We start from the raw sequence: 23,861 nt of genomic DNA on the forward strand, positions 1-23,861 counted from the left end.
ATAGCCAACATAATGGTCAAGTCCAGAGTACGGGCTAGATGATTTGACATTCAGATACCCAACATAATGGTCAAGTCCAGAGTACAGGCTAGATGATTTGACATTCAGATACCCAACATAACGGTTTAGACTCTGGAGTTAGCTATGTCTTGGCTTTTATCTTAGCCATGTCATTTACGAGAAGCCTCCTTAACCCTTGGGGCCTCAGCTTCTTCAGCTGAAAAATGAACATAATTCCACTGTACATAACTGAAGGCAGTATTGAATGAGATAACTTCTGTCAAAATACCTAGACCATGGCATTAAATATGGGCAGTGAATATTATTTCACTTCTACATTCTTTCAGTGATGTAGCTTCATTATTCTACTATTTTGCAGTCTTAAAAAAAAGGTTAAAAAGAACTCGGTGGTCTTCTTTATCACCTTTGTAATTTGCTAACAAGCCAGCTGAAATATTCTGACAACACAATTTTTAACATGTAAGATGTTTACTGCCATGTAGGGCTTCTAGGTAACAATAGCCGGAATACAAGAGATCCTGACTAAAGACCTGAACACCTGACAGGATCCTGATCACCTAATACACACTCCACTTGACTTCCAGTACTGAAGTTAGCTAAGTAATTAAATAGGGTGGCCCCTGTGCCTTGAATTTTCTTAAACTCATGATATGGCATTGGCTTTACTGAGGTTGGTAGCAGGCCATTTTTAACTGAAGGTCACTGACTTTTAAATTACTTACGATACAATAACATGACTTTTTTTTTTTTAGTACATTCTTTACATGTCACTCTCCCAGTATAGTTTTCTATTTTAGAAACTACTTCTATTAAATTACAAACTTTACAATACCCAAAAGACTAGAAAACAAACAAACAAACAAACAAAAAACCCCATCAGTATATACATAACTGAGGTTATACACAAACACATATTCATGCATTGGGGCTACACAAAAATTATAAAATTATTTAGCCTTGGAAATAATGCAAAAGAGGTAATTATACTACATGCCAAGAATGTAAAACAAAAATAAATTCTGCTTCCCCAAAGAGATCTTATCTGAAGATATATAAATCCTATTCAAAGACTTTTTATTGAAAGCAACAGGGTGCCAGGCTGGCTCAGTTGGTAGAGCATGAGACTCTTGATCTTGGGGTCATGAGTTTGAGCCCCATGTTGGGTGGAGAGATTACTTTAAAAAGTTAAAAAGAAAGAAAGAAAGAAAGAAAGAAAGAAAGAAAGAAAGAAAGAGAGAGAGAGAGGGAGAAAGCAAGCTCGCTCCCAGGATTTAGCAAAATTCCTGGTATATATGATTGATAGGCAATCAATAAACCCAGATCAATAAACCTTTCTTACAAAGTTACTAACCTGAACTTTATTCTATATGTAAATATAGAATCAAGTTATAAAGTTAAACACTTGCTTGAATTCTATAAACACATGAACTGCAAATAAGAATTACCCTAAGTTGCCAAGAAAGTAAGTGGCAGAACCAATAAAAAAGTTCAGGTCAGTAACTTTGTAGTTTCTACCAACCATTTTACAAAACATTACAAAGATCCAGGTCATTATCGTTACCCTTGCTCAGAGGTGAAATAACTGAAAGAAAGAAGCCATTAGGTCCAGACATCCAACAAGGCAGATTCGGTAGAGAATTACAATGTTCAGCCCCAGATGTGTTTTCTTTTTCATCTTTTTCATTCTCATATTACGTTTTCCCTGAATGCTGCTGTTGAATTCCTGGTGAAAGTTATCAGGAAGGAAATCTGCAGAGGAAAACCTGGTGCTGAGTCTCAGGACCCAGGGACTGTGTCTCCCACACTTGTCGGCAGTTTTACGCTGTTTTTCCGACAGGCACTGCTGAATATTTCAAGCAGCACAGATGACAAGCGAGGCAGAGCAGTTTTACTGCAGCAGGACCCCACTGACAATGTCCTCTATGGTTCAATGAACTCTTTACAGAAAGTTGTCTTTTTCCCCCAATACAGTATATCCCAATAAACTGAAACCCGGCTGCAGGAACAAAACATGGCATAGGAGATAAAATCATGACTTGGCAGATAATTTCTTGAATACACAGATCGTTTTAAATCTCCAACCTTTAGCCTCTGCTTCACCCAATAATATCGTGTACAGATTCAGCAATACACTTAAGACCAATCTGTTGGAACTGTATTTTCTTATTTAGTATCTTTTTTGGTTTAAATAAACTAGAAAGAATTTTAAGTTTCCTTGTTTATCCATTAAAAAAATGTCCTAAGAATTTTCTGTAATTTCACTGAAAAAGATACAAATCTCTAAAACGTGAAATGTCATAGGCTATTGAACACTCACCCAAACCAGACTTTTTTAATCGTTTTAAGTGCTGACTTGTTTGTTTTCCAGTGGGAGATTTTTGCCCATGTTTCATTTCTTTATCTGAACTGTCTGCTTCACCATTTTTAGATTCGGAGCCTAAAAAAGGAAATAGTTATTATGTCATTATCTTCCTCTTGCTGTCCTTGAAAAGAAAAATCTAAAATTGTTTCAAAAACCATAGATATAATCTCCTTTTCTATAAGTTAATTCACTACCTTTGGCCACAATCTGATTCCTCTACTGGATATAAAGAGAAAAGCCCAATAAATCAATCAAACAGAACAAAAAGCAGGAACAGATGGCCTAATAGTGGAGTCAAAAACACGTTCTCTGATCTGATAGCTTTTAAAAGAAACACTCAGATCTTTTGTAAAAACACATGAATAAGCTTCAACAATACTATACCATTTAGAGACCATGCAAGACAGAGACAGAAACATGAAGGCAGAAGAGAGGCTTGAAGAGAAGGAGAGAGCAAACCTCTGGAAATAACTTTATGCTGAAACAGGAACAGAAAATACACACATCAACCTATAATAAATAGAATGGTACATAGCTGATAAAGTGACAGAAGGTAAATTAGAAGAAAAGGTCAGGGCTGCACTGAGGTGAGAAGAATGTTCCCAGAACACAGAAACTAATAAAGGATGCCCGATTTTGCCGAAGACTGAAAAACAAATTCACACTCACGGAAGAACTGCTTTTGATGGCATTACACACCAGCATGGGGTCCACCATTAAAGTTCAACATTCAAACAAAAGCCAAAGCCACAACAGAAAAATCCACCTAGCAGTCCCACACATTTTCTTACACCTATTGACATCAGCAAATGAAGTCCTTTGATGATGAAAGGGCTGGTGCCTTTTATTTTCTTAAGAACAAAATGCCCTGTTAGGTTTGAATCACTGAAAGAGTCAAAAGTATAAAAAAATTAAAATGAAACCTCAAGTAGAAATATTATTCAGTTGCAGAGCAAATCTGTGACATCTCTCACAGTGAGGAAGTCTCCTTCGGGCAGAAACTGGCCAAGCATACAATATTTGAGCTCTTTACCTGAAGGCGAATCCGACTGCTCATCAGACACCTTTAATGGTGTCAAAACAACACGAGGAACAGTCTTGTTTACCATCATTGAGACTCCATTTCTTCTTTTCTGCTGCTGCCTCAAAGCCTACAAAACATGATAATAAAATATAACATAAAAATATAGCCAAAATGATTTCTCATGATTGAATTAAACGGTCCATTTGCCCACCACTAGATACCACCTCTTAAGAGACTTAAATTCCACAGAGTCACTAATTTATCCTGATTCTTAATGTCACTTTCATGTCATTTTCCCTCAAAAGCATAAAATCAGGCTTTGGCAAAGGGTATCAACCTGAGAGCGTTTTGGGGTATAATTCTGAAAACAAAGCAGCACTTAAAGGTTTGTTCTACCTCGGCAGCATGGCTTGGGAGCCCATGGAACTTGAAGCCATGGCTCCCAAGTAAAATAAATGCAAAATAAATGTTTCAAGACCAGGATAAAAATATATGTGTCTGCACTTCTCTTGCAGGTGCGTCCTCTCCAGTGCACTGCTCAGTCAATCAAGTTAACACCGAGTGTCATCAGTATGTACAGCAGGTAAGGACTACAGTATTGATGCACTCACTCAGCCGTGGGGAGCGCTGCACAAAATCACTGAACATGGCAGGAATCATTTATTTCTGTGAAGGGAATCAGTCCTAATCTTGGAAACCTTGCAGCACTCGGCTTCTGTCTGCTTGACTTTGGGCATTAACCTTCAGAACACGAACATGACGGCGTTCTGGCAAATCCAGGAAAAAAAAAATTGATACGAGAATAAACCTCTCCAAATGGGAGTGCTTTGTGTTTCATAAATGAATCAACCACAGCGATGATAATGTAATAAAAGACATTTAAAAGTTCTGAAATACAGCTTATCCAGTGGATCGCTTTACACAGAAAATTACCTGTAATAAAAAGGGTATTCAGCACATGAAACTGAAGAGACATTAAATTCCCAGTTACAGGGAGGCTAAAATTCCTCAAAAGGTTAAAAGGCTGACCACAGACAGTCTCAAACATTTTTATTCCTGGCTTCTGTGTCATTTCTACCAATTTTATAACAACTCAGTTACTTGATTAATGTTCTTCGACCAGAAGTTGTCACAACCTCCTAAAATACTGCACTGACTATATATCCCCTGCTGTCAGAAACAATGTCACTGTATTTGCAAAGGGTATTAGTTGAATGTCCAACTTGTAGACCATAAGATTTAGCAATCAAATAATTACAGAAGTGAAAAATTAAACACCACTTAAATGAGAGAAAGCAGATTCAGATGAGATTTAGAACCAGATGGCAAAGCGAGTGGCTGGGGGAGTCTATTACAAACGATACTGTTGGCTATTAGTAACACAAGCAACTTCCCTTCAATTCCTACATCTCCTGGGCTTTTGTCAAATACGAGGCACCATGTGGGGACAAGAGATCAAACCCGAATAAAATGCCCTCCTCCTCACCTTTTGCTTGCTGTCAATAATATATTTAATGAGAACATGTGTGTCATAAAATATTTAGGACATTTACTACTTTTTTTCATCAAGGTGTACATAACTGCATAAATGTCTATAGCCTGGTGTAAAAGCTCAAAGCCCTTTATAGACATTAACCTATCAATCCAATAACAAAACAGAATGAGGCAACACAGTGCCTCAAATTACAATTAAGACCATTTTTGCCTACTACGTAAGACTTCACAAAACAATAACCTGTGTACAAAGAATGATTAATTTTTAGGAGTCTATACATCATAGATTTCGACTATTTCCCTTCGCAATCCAAGTGAGTATTTTAAAAAATATTCATTTTATGTTAGGGTGGATAGGTATATATTTGAAAATACCGCTTAAGAAAAAGAGATTAAACACAGGTGCTACCTAGAACTGGAATCATAAAGTTAAAGATGCCATGTCTTTTCATAGCATTTTTGGTAGATAATAACTAAAGTAATAAACATTTTGTCCTGAGAGGACTCTACTATAGAAAAATTAGCAGCGGGACAGACAGCACGCATGACAGAGATGGAGGAGGAGGGGGAGGAGGAGGGGGAGGAGGAGGACGACCACGACGGGGAGGGGGAGGGGGAGGCAAGAGGAAGAGAACCACCACCACCGGCCATGCCAGCACCACCCAGAGCGTCAAGGTGCAGCCAAGGTAGGGAAAAAGGAATACTAATCAGTATTGAGACCATTTCAATGATTTTTTAAAATAAATACGTACACAGAAATTTGAATGAATATTTCTTAACACAGTATTTTTAAATACTGAAATGAAACAATGTCTCTCGGTGACCAAAACTAAATGTCCCCAATTAAAAAAATTATTTTAAGTGTATTTAAAATATGCACACTTTCCTGTTTTACTTCTGAAAAACATGCATTATATTTGACCCCAAGTAACATTTCTACGGGCAGATAAACAAAAATTGGGAAGTCTTTGTTTACTGCAAGGCCAGTGACAGCAGTGAAGCAGCAGGCTATGAGGCAAACTCAAGGAGAACCACAGTTCAGTTATTAGAAGGAGCATCTTGATCACATTTACTAGATTCATGGTCACTTTAGGCTAACTTGCAGATTCCAATTCACTTCCCAGAAAGCAGGATTTATTTGACTCTGGACACTAAGGACACCTTCCAAGCAGATCAAAATGTGGATGGAGGTAGAGGCAAACCGTGCTAAGTGAGGGACTTGGGATCGTGTGGGCTCCAAACAAGAAAACTCTGGCACTTGTCATGTCCATGAGGCTGGCTGTAGTACAATGGTTCCTGTATTAATAGCGATCCCTGTTTTCTTGTTGTAGGGTGTTCGTCCTGCAAGTAACGAAGCTAGTCGTTCATGGGTTGTTTGGTTACATAACTCTATTTCCGCAACGGCGGGCACATCCACCACTCACACATATGCTGCATGTCTCCTCACAATCCCTTGAAAAATGTGCAGTACTTTTTTGGAGCACATCGGCTGGGGTGAGACAATGACAGTGGGACGCGGAAGTGAGTGGGAAAGCACATATCCCGTTGGAAGAGGCAGTAAGTACTCAACAGATGCGACACAACTAGATTTTTAGGTGAGTCTTCCTGTTTTTAAACAATGTACCAGACAAAACAAAGATGACTGAGCTAAACTCGGGCTGAGGGCACCAACCTTCGAGACCTACTACGCACCGATCCCAATGGTCCTCACCTCACCAGATAAATGAGTCTAACCACTGCCCAGCAGAGGGCTTATAATGTGAGGATCTGTAGAGGAACAGGGACTGGCGCGGAGCCATCTTACTGACTGTGTGGTGCACTCGGTAAGGGCAAGGTTGCAGAGGCAGAGAAAGAATTAACTAACCAGCTGAGTAAGGCTGGGTAAATTGCTTGGGCAAAATGTCCCTATAAAACAGAGACAACAGTGTTGGTAAGATGTTTTAAATATGAAATCACAGAACAATATTTAACACTATTTGTAGCACATAGTAAATATTCAATAAATGTTAATTATATCTATCTAATTTACTCATTCTGTAACGAATGCATTTTTTGAGGACTTACTGTTGTAGTCCGGTATACGCACTGCTGATCCATAGCAATGAATAAGACAAAAACATTTTTGTCTTCATTATTTCACATTTTAGCAAAAGACTGACAAGGAATCACAGAAAATAAACATCATAGTTTTACACATACACACAAGTACTAAGAAAATTATGCCAGGATGATGAGGGAGAATAACTGGGGTGGGAAGGAAAACGTCTTGGGGGGTGACAGTTGAGAGGAAATCCAAATGACAAGAAGAACCAGCCACGTGAAGATGGCAGAATCTCCAATCAGTTTAAAAAACAGTATTGAGACCCCTATCAGGAAAATTCTTTGGCGGTTCAAGGAATAAATAGCCAGGGTAGCTGGAAAAAAAGACTAGGAAGATTACAGAAATGGAAAAGAATTCCCCGAAATGATTGCCAAGGGTTTATTAGGAACAGGGGATTTATGGCCAAAGCAAAAGGCAGCTGTACAACCCCAGTCTCTTCCCACAGCCTACAGTGACCACACTGGTACTTGTGCACTGGAGATGTGAAAGAGGCCTCGCAAAGAGAAAGCACTGGGTGTCTTCCAAGAAATAAGTGTACTCTGTCTTTACACACTTCTTCGGCACACATCTATAAGGCTCCACTGCATGCAGTACATTGCACCCCACACCTTGGACAAGCTTCCCAGCAGTTCTGAGCATTTTGAGCCCTTTAGGGAAGGTTCCTTTAACACTCCAGTAACACTTCTGCCTCAGAGCCTCTGCATGAATTCTTTTCTGTGCATGTACGCTCTTCCCTCAGGCATCTGAATGGTTCATTTCCTCATATACTTGAGTCTACTCATTGCCTTTGCCCATCTGGGCTGCTAGAACAAGGTAACACAGACTGGGTAACCTGTAAACAACAGAAATTCATTCTACACAGTCTGGAGGCTGGAGGCCTGAGATCACAGTGCCAGTGTGAACCTGTGAGGGCCCCTCCTTTAGACTATGGGCTTCTCTTTGTATCCTCTCGAGGCAGACAGGGGCTAGGGAACTGTGGTAGGGTCTCTTTTGTAAGAACACTAACCGCATTTAGGAGGGCACGGCCCTATTGGCCTAAAACTTCCAAAGACCTCATCTTCAAATACCATCAAATCGAAGATTTCAATTTATGAAATGTGGGGGACACAAACATTCAGGTCACAAACTCTTACACTGCATTTCCCACCATATTCTCCATCCCCAACACCCACTATGCCTTATTCTCCTCCCATGGAAAGTATATTATACTGTGTAATGTCATTTTCTCTTCTCTTCCCCAACCTAGAATACAGACTCTATGAAAGACAAGGATTTTCATCTTTTTTTTGTTCACTAACATATTCCCAGTGACTAGAAGATGATATGGGCTATACTAGGTGCTCAGTAAATATTTACTAAGTGTAAATAAAAAACTCATAAAAATAATTTTAATAAAAATAGAAAAGCTCTCATCTATTTCTCTGTAAATTATATTCCTGGTTTATTCAAAAGGCAGAGATTGGCATGGAACAATCAAGAAATAACTTTATTCTCCTAATGTTGCCTTCATATGTGTTCTGACCAATTTCCCTTTTCCATTTCTGGACAATACTTTACATACAACATACAGCTTTTCGGGTCATCTTCAAGTATTTACACAGTCTCATTTTTCAGGCTTAAAAACATGAGTTTGACTATAAAGCCTTCTTTCTGCTCTCCCAGATCACACCAATGCTTCGGGTCAAAAACTACATTAGTTAACAGATTCCTGATTTTACTCTTCCTCCATTTTCTTCCTCCATATCTGGGCTCCCCAGGATTGGGAGTTGAAAAGGAGGTGAATAATAGGTCAAAGTTGTCTCATCCAGTATTACCACAGTCACAGAATTACAATCTTTGGGGAGGCAGGAGGCCAACTGCTAGATTTGGATGGCATACATTATCTAGTTATATAGATAACGTTACCTATGTACTTATCATCTAGTTATAACTATATATGTATATACACACACACACACACACACACACACATATATATACACACCTACATGTAAAAGTGTGTATGTACATATGTATATATGTAGGTGTGTGAATACAAATAAAAATAAACATATAAAATATAAATGAGAAATATATATATGTATACATATATACATATATATGTATATACACATACATACGTACACATACATACATACATATACATACATATATACATACATACATATAAAATCCCATCCTTCATGAATGTTTCTGTCCGAGTCTTTCTCTCACTTAGACTGTGCCTCCTTTCACCAAGAGAGAGGATGTAGCAGAGCTCTATACACTTTAATAAAATCTCCTTGGTTAATACTCCTCCAAATAAATCTTGAGCTATTTTTTTATATCAACTATTGATCCATGATCAAGGGCCGTCTAGGCTTCTTTCACTAAGTCCTTTGAGGTTGTGTCTGGCACCTCTCTTTACAACAGGTATACGTGTATCCCATTGTCCTCAGTTTTGAGCTTTAGCTAAAATTCCAGAAGAACAAGAAAATTCCTGTTTTATACTCTGCTACAAATATCACAGAAGTTAAATGTAACTTAGTTTATCATTATCTAAATTTGGATATCCCAAGGCCTGGACAATAGAAAGCCACATAATAGATTAAGAAAATGAGACTAGGAGAGTCACTTTAGATGGTGGTGGGAGGTTTGTTCTTCACAAGGGTACCCTAAAAGGGAGATTTTATTTCGTTGTGATAAATTACAAAAGGTGGCTTTTTCTACTTCACACCAAAGGTCTCAATTAGCTAGAGGCAGCCCTGTTGATCAATCTATAACATTGCATTATTTTGACACTGACATTATGTAATGTCTTAACGTATTAGTCTTGATTCATTTTAGGGGGATGATATCATTGAGGTACTTCCAACTAACCAAGTCTTAGCTATACTTTGAAATGCTAATGGAATATCTCATTGAACAAGTTTAAACCCTGTAATTTCAAAGCCAGGAACACACGTTATCAAAACATAAGAAGATGGCAAGTGTAAATGAGTCTACTATGAAGGAATATACCTTTCAGCTGTCCACGTATATAATGTCCAACACACCCAAGTTACACAGAGTACATGGCACCAACCAAGTTTAATACTTCCAGGTACTATTCAGTATGGAAAAAAAACAAAAAACAGGCTTCAACTTGGAAATGAACTCACTTTCTAAGTAAGTTCTAAAGGAAAACATAATAGGAAGCAAACAGAGCTAAACCAGTCAGGGAAAAGTAAAGATCCTTTCATACATCAATTACAATTCTGGCTTTAAGCAAAAGGAAAGAAATCAAAAGATGCTGACTGAGCATCCTTTTCTCTAGAGATGTATTGTGATATTCTCTTGTAAAAAGGGACCCAAAAAAAGCCTTTAAATAAACATTTCATTTTGTAAACAGAAAGGCTTGTCAGATAACTCTAAAAAAAAATGAATGGTTCTCGTTTTACTCTAATGAAAAATAAAATAAAACCTAAAATCACAGGCTCTGCGCTCACTTGGAATTTGCATAAACCAGTAATGCCTGCTTTATTTGAATAGAGAAACAACACTAACAATGTAACTTAAGAATGCACTGAATGCAATAAGTCCTTTACTGAAAAATGTGAAAATACCACACGCTGTGAATGCTAAAATAATTAGAAATACACACATACAAAACAGCTGGCTGTGTCAGGCACCACCAACTTGCATTGTTGCTAGTATGATAAATGTCAACGCCCATGTTCAGAAACTGCCATCGCGCAACATAACCTTTGGAATTTCACAGTAGTGGTCAAACATATAAAGCTAAAGCAAAATACCAAGACCATATCTGCTTTGTGATATGAAGAGGGAAAAACTGCCTAAAACTGCCACTTTATGAAAAAATTCTACCACCCTAAATAATGAAGGAACTCAAATAAAACAACAGCAACAGCATAGAAAGGTTCTACTCTGCACCATGTTACATCCCATAACAGACTCATCCTTCCTTAATGTTACATTTGATTCTGCTGTTTAAAAACTTCCAAAATTTAATCTCTCTTAATTATCCTTCTTTAAAATTCAAAATCTAATCATTTCATACTTTTTAAGATCATTACAACTAAAAAAAAAACAAGGTGGAAAGAAGACAGGGAACAAGGTAATAATCAGCAATCTGCTACTCTCCAGAGGCTTCTGAATATGTTTTATTTGGAATATGCTTATTCAGAAAAAAATAATCTACTGAGATGACAATATATTATTCAGGTAATTGTATCTAACATATGATGCTAACTAACATTTTGATGATTAGAAAGTAAAAGGGACCCAAATATTTAGGAGCAATGACAATATTCTGTATCAACAGGCAAGGGACATTCTAGCCTCCCTATCGTCCAGCCTATAATTACACTGCAATCCAGAGTGCTGCGAAGTACAAGAGCCACTCTCTATGGCAACATGCTTCAGGTGGGGGTGGTGGTGGGGGCGGAGACAGAGCCTCAGATCTGAGAAATCATGTCTGGCTTAGTTTGCATGAAGGCTTATTTTAAATTATTATTATTTTTTTTGCTACATTTAGTCTTACAAAGCTACTGGGTTTTGTTTATTTTCTTTTTTTCCACCTACTTCTTTCTAAGATTCTACATGGGCCAATATACACTTATATTACTAGAGTTCTACTGACTCAGAATATACTTCTGGTAAAAAAAGAGCTATATATTTGATATAGTTGAGTGTCTACCATTATAAGTGTTGACGCTGAGCATAAGCAGTCTGTGTTCGAAAATAATATTAATGACTTTGCTGTCTTGCTTTCCTTACATTATACAAATACTGAAGAATGTAAATGTCCTTGGATATCATACTACATACTACATACCATATGCTAAAAGGCAGTATTCGTTAAGAGGGAAGAATCTAAAACTATGATTCCGGGTTCAAATATCATCTCCCAAACTCACTAGCTGGACAATTGTGGGCAAGTTAGCTAAAGTCTCTGGGCCTTATTTTCCTCATTTGAAAAATGGGAATACTAGTACACACATTAAAGGATTTCTATAAGGATTCAATGACATAGTATATATAAAATGCAGAGCATAATGTCTAGAATTCAGAGCAGTAAATATCAGCTAATGTAATTATTATTAGGGTCATTCAGCTGGCCCTGCATTCATGAGATTATGACTTATACATGCATTTATACACACAAGAACATATTCACAAGTAGAGAAAACACACACACACACACACACACACATATATATATATGTGTATATATATACATATATATATATATATATATATGTATATATATATACACACACACACACATACATACACTTAGAGCGAATTCTATTTGGTCATAGCCATCCAACTATCCAAAAGAAAAGAAAGCTGCAAATTTGCTGAGGCTGCTACAATTTAAAATGCTTCATGTTCAGTCAATTTTTGAAATGCTGTCTTAAGAAATTCAGCAATTACAGGGAATCTGGGCAAAATTCTGCAAGAACAGCTTTTTTCTAAATGTATTTCCAATATGAATTTGATTATTAATCTAACATTAGCATATCTTTTACATATTGTGCCATATTCTCACTGTAGCTAATTTGCTATTTGGTTATATAATATGAAATCTTAAGAAATTAATACTCTTCTAGGACATGAAGAAGCTTACAGGACAGGTTTCTTAAAACAAGGCTTAAATCCTAAGCAAGCAAGTGGCAGTTCCCATGAGCACATGCTCTACAGCAAAACAAAAACACTAACTCAAAGTTAAAAAATGTTTTAGTAATGGCAAAACATGTTCCAGTAATACGAAACATGTTCCAGTAATATGAAACCTAAATGAAGAAAGTAAAAAATAATGGGACATAACAATACATGGATTTGAATCTCTATCTTTACATTCATACACAGGGATGTTTCATAATGTACATAGTTTTTAAATCACTGCCCTTCAAAAGTATGACTTTCATTTATGATTGTATCTATGTTTCTTAAGTGCTACAAGTACCAGTATCCAGCTTTACATCCTTTGTTCTATCCCGGTTAGTATTTTATTATCTGCATCCTATTTGCCGCCTGAATGAGCCTTTTCCCAGACTTCCCTGTCATCCGTCCTTTATTTCATCAATTAAAAAGGGATCTCAACACTGAATTCAATTTTGTTCTTTGATTTAAAACATTTCACAAGACAGAAATGGCAAGCTCACCAAAGATTATTTGATGCAACACTAATTACCTTAAATACAATACCAATGAAAGGAAATACTGCAATTTCGATAATTAGTAGAGAATAGAAAAGTAATTTTAATTCAGTACAAAAATGTTGAGTTTCTTTCCTAAGTGTCCTTGTTTGAAGTAGAGGAGAAGGTACATGGAGACATTCTAAGTCTAGGAGATTGGATATGACTATTAAGAACTTTACTGGTTAGTGAGACTTAAAAAAAATTAACTTTATTTAAAAAACATGATTTCTCGGGGCGCCTGGGTGGCTCAGTCAATTGGGCGTCCGACTTCAGCTCAGGTCATGATCTCACGGTCCGTGAGTTTTAGCCCCGCGTCGGGATCTGTGCTGACAGCTCAGAGCCTGGAGCCTGCTTCCGATTCTGTGTCTCCCTCTCTCTTTGACCCTCCCCCATTCATGCTCTGTCTCTCTCTGTCTCAAAAATAAATAAACATTAAAAAAAATAAAAAACAAACAAACACGATTTCTCTTTCCTTGTTATAAATTTATCTCTAGAATGATACTTCTCTTCCTAGACTTGGTAAGGGCCTGAAGGAGGTAAGACTGAGGGGGCTGTCACAGAAGGATCAAAACAGGAGTGCCTGGGTGACTCAGTCAGTTAAGTGTCCAACTCTTGATTTCAGCTAAGGTCATGATCCAAGGGTCATGGGATCGAACCTCATGTAGGGATCCACAATGAACATGGAGTCTGCTTAAGATTCTCTCTCTCCCCTCTCTCCCTCTCCCTCCCTCCCTCCCTCTCTCTCTCTCTCTCTCTCCCTCCCTCCCTCCCTCCCTCCCTCCCTCTGCCCTGCTCAGGCTCTCTCTCCCTCTCAAAAAAAAAAAAAAAAAAAAAAAAAGGATCAAAATAAAATATGTAAGAGATGTAAGAGAAAAGCAGTTAAACAAGGGAAAGCCATGAATTTTCACATGAACAGCCACATACATAAGCTTTCCACTTACTGACAGTATTACCATCCTGCAATGTCCCCATCTAACCACGGCATCTCCTTTCCTCTTGCACACACAATTCAGAATCTGCCAGTGTGGCAGCAATAGCTAACATTTACTGAGTGACTATAACGGGTCACTCATTGTACCATGTGCTTTCAACTTCTCACCTCACTTAATCCTCAGGTCATTCCCATGTGAAAGGTACTATTATTTTCCACATTTTCTAGAGAAGAAAGTCGAGATTCAGGGAAGAAAAGTGTCTTGCCAAGAGTTGCAAGAATTCAAGCCAGGGTATCTCAAAGCCTGGAGGCCAATCTTACAACCATTCCCTCCCATCACCATCTCAGGGCAAGGATGCAGAATTCAAGACTGCTTATGTAATATCAAGATGATACTGCAAAATTAACCAAACACTCACTGATGGACATTCTTGCTCAAAGTAAGCCACAATTACTGTTTTTCTTATTTGTAACTTAATGCATCTCAGTAACAAGAAAGAAATTATCTATTTATTTTTTTACATCAGCTATCAGTTAGACATGAGACCACAGAGGCATTATTCTCAACATATGCAATGCATTTATGAACCCAGTATGTTTACTATAAACCTTACTCAAGAAAATCTTAGTATAAGTTTTTATGATTCCAAGGACATTTTCCCTCTTCTTTTTTACATCAAAGTTCTCAGCCAAGCCTCTCCTAGTTTTCAGCATAGAGTAAAATTAGTGTGAGAATATTATGGAAGTGGTTGAACGTAGGACACGTCTGTTGCTTTCTGATTGCTGTGTTCTTATCTATTTTTCTTTCTCCACATAACACCTTAAGAAGGTAGAACAAAGAACAAATGCCAGCTCTCTTACCTGTTTAAGAGCCTTTTTGGTGTGTTGTTGAAAGGAAGACACTAACTTGCTCTGTACTGCTGTGTTAGCAAGGCTTGAATCTCGAGTGGAAGATGCTTCATCAGTTACCTGCTTTGCACAAACTAGAGACACAGAGAGATAATGATATTACTAATTTGAATTCCTTTTTTTATACCCACTGTAATTAACTCACTTGGAGCTTCTCTCCAATTGAGAATGGATACCTAAAATAAAGCCAAATAGCACAGTAAAAAGAAGAGTATCTAGATTTGAGAGAAGAAATCAGTTAACAACTGTGTGGCCACAGTTTCATGTAACCTCTCTACACCTCCGTTTCCTTACCCACTAATTGATGGTAATTTCTATCTCATGGGGCTGTTGTGTGGACATAAAAAAGAAAAACATAACATGTGCCTCAAGACTTGGGCAATGCATAGTATTTTTGAAGAAACAATGTAAACTAACGAAACTGTTTCAAATCTACCAACCTCCATGTTGTTCTTCAATTTACCAGCCCTCCTTCTACAGACTCTACGGCCTACTGTGACACGTTTATCTTCTCCTATGGGCCAAGACATCTACCATGGAGAAGGAAAAATAAAATCCGAGATTCTGGATGTCAATTTAAGACAACTGTGTTCAAGGAAACCGTGCCCTCTTTAGATTACCACGTACTCTGCCCACTTGTACCACAGTCAAGCTTTCCTGTCACCTATTCTACAGAGGACATTTTCTTCAAAAAGGCTGCAGAAGAGCCAATGTCTTGCTGTCATGGGTGACAAAGGCCCACATTCACTTTCTTCTCTATGATGCCTGGATTATAGCTAGAACTCTTCTTCAGTCCTCAAACCTTCCACCCGAGAGAGAAGGTCAACCACTGAGTAACTTCGGCAGCAGCACGGACGCTGGCCCTTTTCTATGCACAACAGAGGGGAAAGAGCTATTTGGAAAATCAAAGTAAGGAAGCACTGTAATTAGTGGCAGAATGGAGGCATATGTCAAAGGCAGGAGGCAAGAGGAAGTTAGATGGAAAAAAATAACTTGAGAACATATTGGAAAAGCTCAAAATATGACTTTTTAAGGGCACCAGGGTTAACATTAATCCAAGAAAATTTCCAAGGAACAGTAACTTGAGAGGATTCTGACCTGAGCTCTAGAGGCAGGTGGAGGAGTAAAAATTGTTCTAGTCAAAAATGGAAGCATATGCACGTGCATAGTGTCGAGAACACTAAAGCTGCTTTAGATAGACTCAAGCACATGCTGCCTAGAAATTAAAAATGTGGCTCATGAAAGAGAATGTTAGGAAAAAAAAGAATTAGTCAAGTTTTTTTTTTAATACAGAAATTAATCAAGGTACTGATTACTAAACAAAATGAACAAGTTTTGGACCATGAAATAATTGTTAGTTATTAATGCCAAGCACTTTACATATGTGATCTCATTTCACCCTTGCCACTTCCTTGCTGCTTCCTTGCAAGATGGAAAGGCATTGTCTCTGTTTTTGAGAGAGAAAACTAGAGCTTAGAGAGGCTCAACTACTTGTCAATAGTATCACAGCCAACAAAATAGCAGAGATGGGAGCCTGGGCCAGACCCATAGTTTCCCACTTAAAATATTCGGCCTCAAAGCCCCGCAACTGATGCAAAAACTTAGTGTCTAAAGAAGTTTAATTTAGTTGCATCCTGTTGAAAGTGCTGTAACAGGAAGTTAATAAGGGCAGGGAGATCAAGTCATTTAGTCACCGACATGAAAAAACATGAGAGCAAATGGCCCAGAGAGTACTAGGGTTGAAGACGCAAAAGTATTTGCCCATGGATGGAGTCAGAGAAGCCCCTGAATTAAAGATCAGGTGATACCATACAACATTTTTCCTTAAAACACTCTAAACGTTGTAGTTAAGAAACATTTTATAACACTGCTTGCATGAACTATGGCTCCTAGGTTTTTCTCCCTGAAATGATCACTTAAATCTTAACACACTGCCAAATCTTACTCAAGAAAGATTAGAAATCAATCATCGGTTTACATTCCAAAGATAAATTGACTTTTATGGTGATCATACACATGGTCTTTTCGATGTTCTGAGGTCTCTATGAAGTGTAACAAACCGGGAACTGAGAGGAATGTGGCCAACAGGTCAAATGATGCCAACTACACGGGCCTCAAAGCCGAGCCACAAGCAAAGTGGGCATTAACAAATGCGTTTCATTACTTCACGTTCTTAGAGTAGTATTTCCACCTAGACAAATGGAAACTCACTGATTAGTTAAAAAGGAGAACAAAATGCAGATTTTGGATTTTAGGGAATTGGATTTTAGGGAATTTATGGAAAACAGGAGAATGCTTCTGCATATTGAACATCTACACAAATTTACCAATTTGCTTATTAGGAAGTACTTTTATTCCTAAGTCTTTCAAAGGTAAACTCCAGTGAGGCAGGATCAAAAAATGACAAATGCTGGGGCACCTGGGTGGCTCAGTTGATTAAGTGTCCAACTCTTGATTTCAGCTCAGGTCCTGATCTCTCGGTCATAGGATCGAGCCCCACATGCAGCTCTACACTGAGCATGCAGCCTGCTTGGAATTCTCTCTCTCCCTCTCTCTCTGTCCCTCCCAATAAAAATTTTTAATTTTTTTTAAATGACAAATACCGAATTAGTACGTATGTAATTGAAGCCTGCTATTCCCCTCATATTCTTCTGACTGCAGCAATAAGCAGTACACAGCTCTCCTTCCTGAGGATGACAGGTACCTTACAACTCACTCTATTTCTCTCTGACCTAGAAAGTCACTGAATATCATGATACCTATTTCAGTATCAGAAAATATATTGCATTGTTGGATTTAAATTCACTACTGCACTATGTCAATAGTGATTCACATGTATTTTGTGCTTCCAAAAGGAAGATTCTGTTCAACTTAAAGCCCAGAATTTCAGATGGAGGGCAGGGCGATAAAACGAAACAGCATCAAGGAATCCTATGAAGTTTTTTTCTCAAAATGACTCATTTTCCTTCCACTAAATTCTATTTTGCTCTATCTTCCAGTCCATCCTATCCTTGAGAGAAGCATCATGAGGACTCCTTCCTATATAGTTTATTTCCTCCCTGATCCCCTCTTCTGGAACTTGCTCCTATCTCCTGGGACAAAACCATTTTTTCCCCTAATTATTTATTTCTAGTAACATAATTATAGAATCTTTAAAAAAGTAAATACAATAGTGGGGGCACCTGGGTGGCTCAGTCGGTTAAGCATCAGCTCAGGTCATGATCTCACGGTCCGTGAGTTTGAGCCCCACTTTGGGCTCTATGCTGACAGCTCAGAGCCTGGAGCCTGCTCCAGACTCTGTGTCTCCCTCTCTCTTTCTGACCCTCCCCTGCTCACGCTGTCTCTGTCTCTGAAAAAATGAATAAACATTTAAAAAAAAATTTTTTTAAGTAAATAAAATAGAAAATAAAATCTCTAAGTGAGTGCTCCTTTGGGTTAAAAAAACCAAATACCTTATTTTTAAGGAAAAACATCAAGAATAAAGTGAACAAAGACAGGAAAGACTAAAATGCCCAATGCAGTGCATCCATAAGCTCCAAACAATGCACCTGCATGTGTGGTGTGTACGTGCCTGTGTGTGCTGTGTGTGTATATGTGTGCACTGACAAAAATAGACCCTTAGCACGCGCATATGAGGATTTTATTCATTCTTCTGCCATGTATCTGGTGAGGGTGGCTGAATCGAAAAACACTCACTAAGTAGCTGGATTGTGGAGGTTCACGCAGATTCATATTCTGACAAAACACACGGTTTTCACTTTTATTTAATTCTTGCAGCTTTCTTAATAACAGATGTGATAAATAAATAATACAGGGCTCATTTTAAACAGTTGCCTGAATATTTATATAAGGGACTGAGCCTGGCCTATGAAATACAAGCCAAAGAAAAACTAATGTTAAAGGAAGGACCAGGGGAAATCCCTTGTATGTGAAATTATAACAGAAACCAGGAAACTGAAGAATTAGGGCAGATGTTTTATCCAATAAATATCAAACACTGACAAGCAGCTTAGAAAGTGATATGTTCTTGGTATTCAAAAACGAATGCAGATTTTTTTCCCCCTAACTTCACTGGCATGATCACAAAATGAATGTCAGGATTTATACCTCAAAACCCTCCAAGACTGCCTGCCCTTCCCATAGGTGGAAAAACCAAAGACAAGAAGACATTTTTTTAAAAGGTACAGAAGTATTATTTCTGTCTACGATTTGCTTGGCTGCCAAAACTAGGCAAAGCCAAAGACATACTTAAATGCTCATCTGCTAGCTTTAAATTCAAACAGGTAATGAGATTATCAGTATTTGTTTGTCAACCACTTCCAATCTCACTAACACTCACATTCCCAAAGCCCTCATTCAAAATATTCTACTTAGAAGGCTCAGGAGCAAAGAGAAAGGGAGGATTACAGGCCATCATGAAACAGTCCTGAAGGCTGGAGCAACTGGTGACTGGCCAGCAAGACTGGATTTCTGACTCTAGAGTCTCCATGCTGTCCTCCTCTCTCCCCTTTGTCATTCACCATTCAACTTGAAGATGAAATTGAATAGAAAATACGGGTTAGGGCTCCTATTTTTAAAGCTGCGTGACAGAGAGAAGGTATAGGACATTCTCCCCACAATGTAATTACTAATCCACTGAAAAGGGTACAGGAGGGCTTCGACCTTTAAACCGAGACCTAAAGAAGGGAGAAAACAGAATGCAACCTTGACTTTGTCTCTCTTTCTAGTTTCACATCTTGTCTGCCTCCCCAACTCCCATCGTCTCGGATCCAGCCAACTGAGACCCTGTGGTATTTCCTGAACACAGTGACTTGCTGTATTTACTGTGCTTGCTCTAATCATTCGTCATTCGAATCCCCTTCTCCATCTCTTCGCCTAGCAAATTTACCTTGGCAGACCAAACTCAAACAGCTTCCCCCAAAGCCTTCCTGACTGTGCCAGTCTCCGAGGTAGGCTTACTCCTCCTTCCTCCATGTTTCCTTGGAACTTAGTGTATGAATTCATGGCATTCACCGCAACTGGTGCTTCTGCCTGCCTCACCACCCACAGCTTCAGCAACTCAGGACTTACTTATGTGCAAAGACAGGCACAGAGCAGTTGATCTATAAAAGTTTATTACACTAAACTGTGAAATTTGATTTTCATTATATTTATCTAAAGTATCTATTTTTAATGTTAACTTTCAATTACGGCTTTTTAAATTTTTAATGTTTATTTTTGACAGAGAGACAGACAGAGCATGAGCGGGGGAGGGGCAGAGAGAGAGAGAGGGAGACACAGAATGTGAAGCAGGCTCCAGGCTCCGAGCTGTCAGCACAGAGCCCAACGTGGGGCTCGAACTCACAGACCATGAGATCATGACCTGAGCCGAAGTCGGACGCTCAACCGACTGAGCCACCCAGGCACCCCCAATTATGGCTTTTAATAAGAATTCGTGAATGGGGATGTCAGCAAAGTACAGTTTATTGTTATGGAAAAGCATATACAAGAAGTGAATTTTTTTTTTTTATCTTAGGAAATTGTTTGTAATTATCCTAAAGTCAATTAGGGAAAATATGAAAACCAAACCACAAAACATCCTATGAAGGTCAGTGGAAAGTCATATGACCTGCCATTCAATGCAGATAAATTCCCTTCTGCCATCCTTACTTGTTGCCTTATTTTAAAAGGAAAGTCACAGTTTGGAGGTTTTGCATAGTGGAATAAAAATAAAGATAATTTAAAAGTCAAAATTAGAAATCACAATGCTTACTTAAAATGGCAGGAGCTATAGGAGGGCAGAACTACAACACAGACCAGGATCTGTGCACAATACAGTCACTGCAACAAAGATATTAATTGCTGTATCCCACTAAACCACACAGTAAGTAATAGGCTATCAGAGGTAACTGGTGTTTGAAGGTCTAACTCAGGCAGGAAGAAGAGCAGCCTTTGATCCATTCCATTTCTATCAGTTCTCCCTCCAATTACTCCCTTTCAATTTTCTGATCAAACTAGATGCTCTCAAATCAAAACAGTTTTCTGTAGAAATAATCCTGCTATACACTATAAGCTTAATACAAGTTTTATAAATAAACAATTTAAATTGAAGAGCACAGAGTATGTTAGGGATAACACAGTGACACATGGTTAGAATTCAATCACATTTCAAAAGAGAACGAAGTCTTAGAGGAAGCTTATTTATGAATCATTCATTTGGTCGCAAAACTTTTACTGAACACCTTCACGCCAAGCGCTGTTTAAAATGCAGGGGGAAAGCAGTGAATAAAACCCAACACCTGACTTTGAGATGATAAAGCTTTTTAAAAATGTATTTTTTCTAAGAACAAGGATATAAAAATATTAATTCTATGTGAGGAAAACCAAGTGTATGAAAACCTACCAGTGATAACTAAAATTTGTTCTGAAAGATCGGTAAGTAAATAATTCAAAAGTATCCGCACATGACAAATAATAAAAAAAGCTTATGTTTGGATTATGTGTGTTTTATGTATCGTACTTACATTTGAAATTGTTCATATCAGACGTTCCAGATATACATGGCAACAAAATACATGCCAAAAACTTTTAAATGACTTAATGAGGACCAGGCAAATCCATTTGACCCCCAAATCACATCCATTTGACTCCATTTCTTTCAGAGAAAAGGTAATTCCTTAATTATTTTTGGATCCAGACTAGGGAGAACTCCCCTCTCTAAAAGCATTCCTTATTGCAAGATGGGTATAGATATCTGGATTTAAACAACTTCCCTCGTTGCAATAAAAGACAAAACTCAAAGTGTATGAGTTGCCAAGAAAGGCCAGCAATTAAATAGAGAAACACTAGCAATAAAATAAAGGAAACAGCAATTTTTCCCTAAGAAAATTTCAAGGGAGAAATTGTCTACTAAACACTGTAGGTATTGATACTTGATAATATTTGCACTATCATCTATGAGTAAGATATAGCTAATATAACTGAAATTTTTACTGTATCATTAGCTCAAAAATGCCCTCTCTTTAGTCAGAAGAGGTTTGCAGAAAAGGGAGCAAAATAAAACAAAGGGAATGGTGAATCATATGATAATAACGCTAGCAATGTCTATCAGTGACAACACGCTCCAACAAGATGTAATCAGGCTGATATCATAGGCTGTAAGTGATGCTCCTCTGATATTATGGAACTGGACAGACTGCAATTTCATTGCAATGTCTGTAAATGGTTCACAGATATTTCGGTTTGCCCTGGACACGACACTGAAGCTCCACAGGTAACTAGGAGGAACATTTGCGCACTGAAGGTACAACTATGGGAATCCCTTCTATGGGCACTCAATTTATCACCAGAGCCTTTCAGTTACACTAATATCTCTGGATATCCATAAAAAAATATCCCTTTATAGTCAAAAGAGAAACTCAAACCAGAAGTAAGGATTTAATAGGAAAAGCACTTCCTATAGGTACTAGCCTTTCACCACCTAATCCATTCCTACCACAGAACCAATATAAATTCCTTTCTCAGAATTAGGGAGAATAATAACACAATGAGCTGCCTGAATGGGGGGGAAACAGTAGAAGCTATTTCTTTTACACTACACAACACCTGTGATCTTCTACACTGTATAAGGTTCTTGAAACATCTACACAGAAATACAGCAAAATCCACTTAGGAAATGAGAAATATCAAGAAGCAGGCAGGGAGAATATCATTAAAATGTTGGTACAGGTCAAGGGTAAATGTTTCCTTCACTCGTGGGCATCACGACTAAGTACTTTATACTTTGACACATAAAAGATAACTCCAGTACACAATAAAAAGGGAGCTAGATAAGGCACCGAGGTGGTTTGCTGAGAAATGGTTATACACTGTTGCTTTAAAAAGGAGAGAACGGATAATCTGGCATCAATGAAAAAAAGTACTTTACTCTTTAAAGAATAGGTGCTTTGTTCCTATATACTAATTATAAACTAATAAATCAGATAGAAGCTTCACTAGTTAATATGAGTAACTGAGGGAATACCTTTAATTCTGGTTTTATTTGAGAGGGAGTTTGCTTTTATTATGAGATCATACTCTCTTTCCAATCTTTATATTATGAAATACTTTTCTCATAGCATGAGAAAAGAAGGGAAAAGTACACTTAAATGGGTCATTTTATCTGCACTTAGAAAACTTCCTTTTCTTCCATGACTCTAGGCTATTAAAAGTGACCAAAATCCATTTATACAGGAACAAAGTCCACAGTTCAAGGGGAAGTATGTAACAAAAAGAAGTCCCTAATGGGTAAAAGAAATGAAAAATAGTATCCATAAGTAATGTTTAAAAGAGCTGGGATAAGTTATTTGGAGGAGATGAAGGGGGTGGGGTCTAGATGATGCTCAGCTGTTCTCCATCACCAGAGAGTTAAAAAAACAACAGGGAATGAGTTTAATTAAAAGCAAAAAAAAAAAAAAAAAAAAAAAATCAGCATAAGGAAAAAATTCTTGACTCTAAAGCTTATCAACACAGAGACAAATATAAAGGAGACTGAGAGATTCCTATCCCTCTGGACACTTACTATTAGAATAATGTCTAATTGAATTGACTGGTTTAAGTCAAATGCTGGCTTGAGAGCCAGGCTGCATGAACTCGAAGTCATGAATGCTGTGGGTTGGGATGAGAGAAGGAAGAATAAGAAAGAGGAGGCAGAGGAGCCTTGATATCCTGCCAATGGTCATTTCTGACTGTGAAGAGTATTCTCTTTCCCCCGTATTTCCTTCCATACATAACTAAAACAATATAATTTTCATATACTTAAGTTTCTCTAGGCCACCAATGTAGAACAGGTGTCTCCAAGAGCTAACAAAGCTGTT

General features: G+C 37.9%; 1 protein-coding gene across 1 annotated transcript in view; it reads right to left on the reverse strand.

The window, feature by feature from the left end:
• Positions 1-23,861, reverse strand: part of ASXL3 (ASXL transcriptional regulator 3) — a 122,281-nt gene that overhangs the window by 76,075 nt on the left and 22,345 nt on the right. Inside the window, exons 6-8 of the mRNA XM_049619559.1 lie at positions 14,980-15,101; positions 3,417-3,534; positions 2,339-2,458 (exon numbers count right to left, since the gene is read on the reverse strand). Of these exons, the coding sequence (XP_049475516.1) occupies positions 2,339-2,458; positions 3,417-3,534; positions 14,980-15,101 (360 nt within the window). The remainder of the gene's footprint in view (positions 1-2,338; positions 2,459-3,416; positions 3,535-14,979; positions 15,102-23,861) is intronic.

The sequence above is a fragment of the Panthera uncia genome, assembly GCF_023721935.1.
Source record: "Panthera uncia isolate 11264 chromosome D3 unlocalized genomic scaffold, Puncia_PCG_1.0 HiC_scaffold_8, whole genome shotgun sequence".
NCBI classification, from domain to species: Eukaryota; Metazoa; Chordata; class Mammalia; order Carnivora; family Felidae; genus Panthera; species Panthera uncia.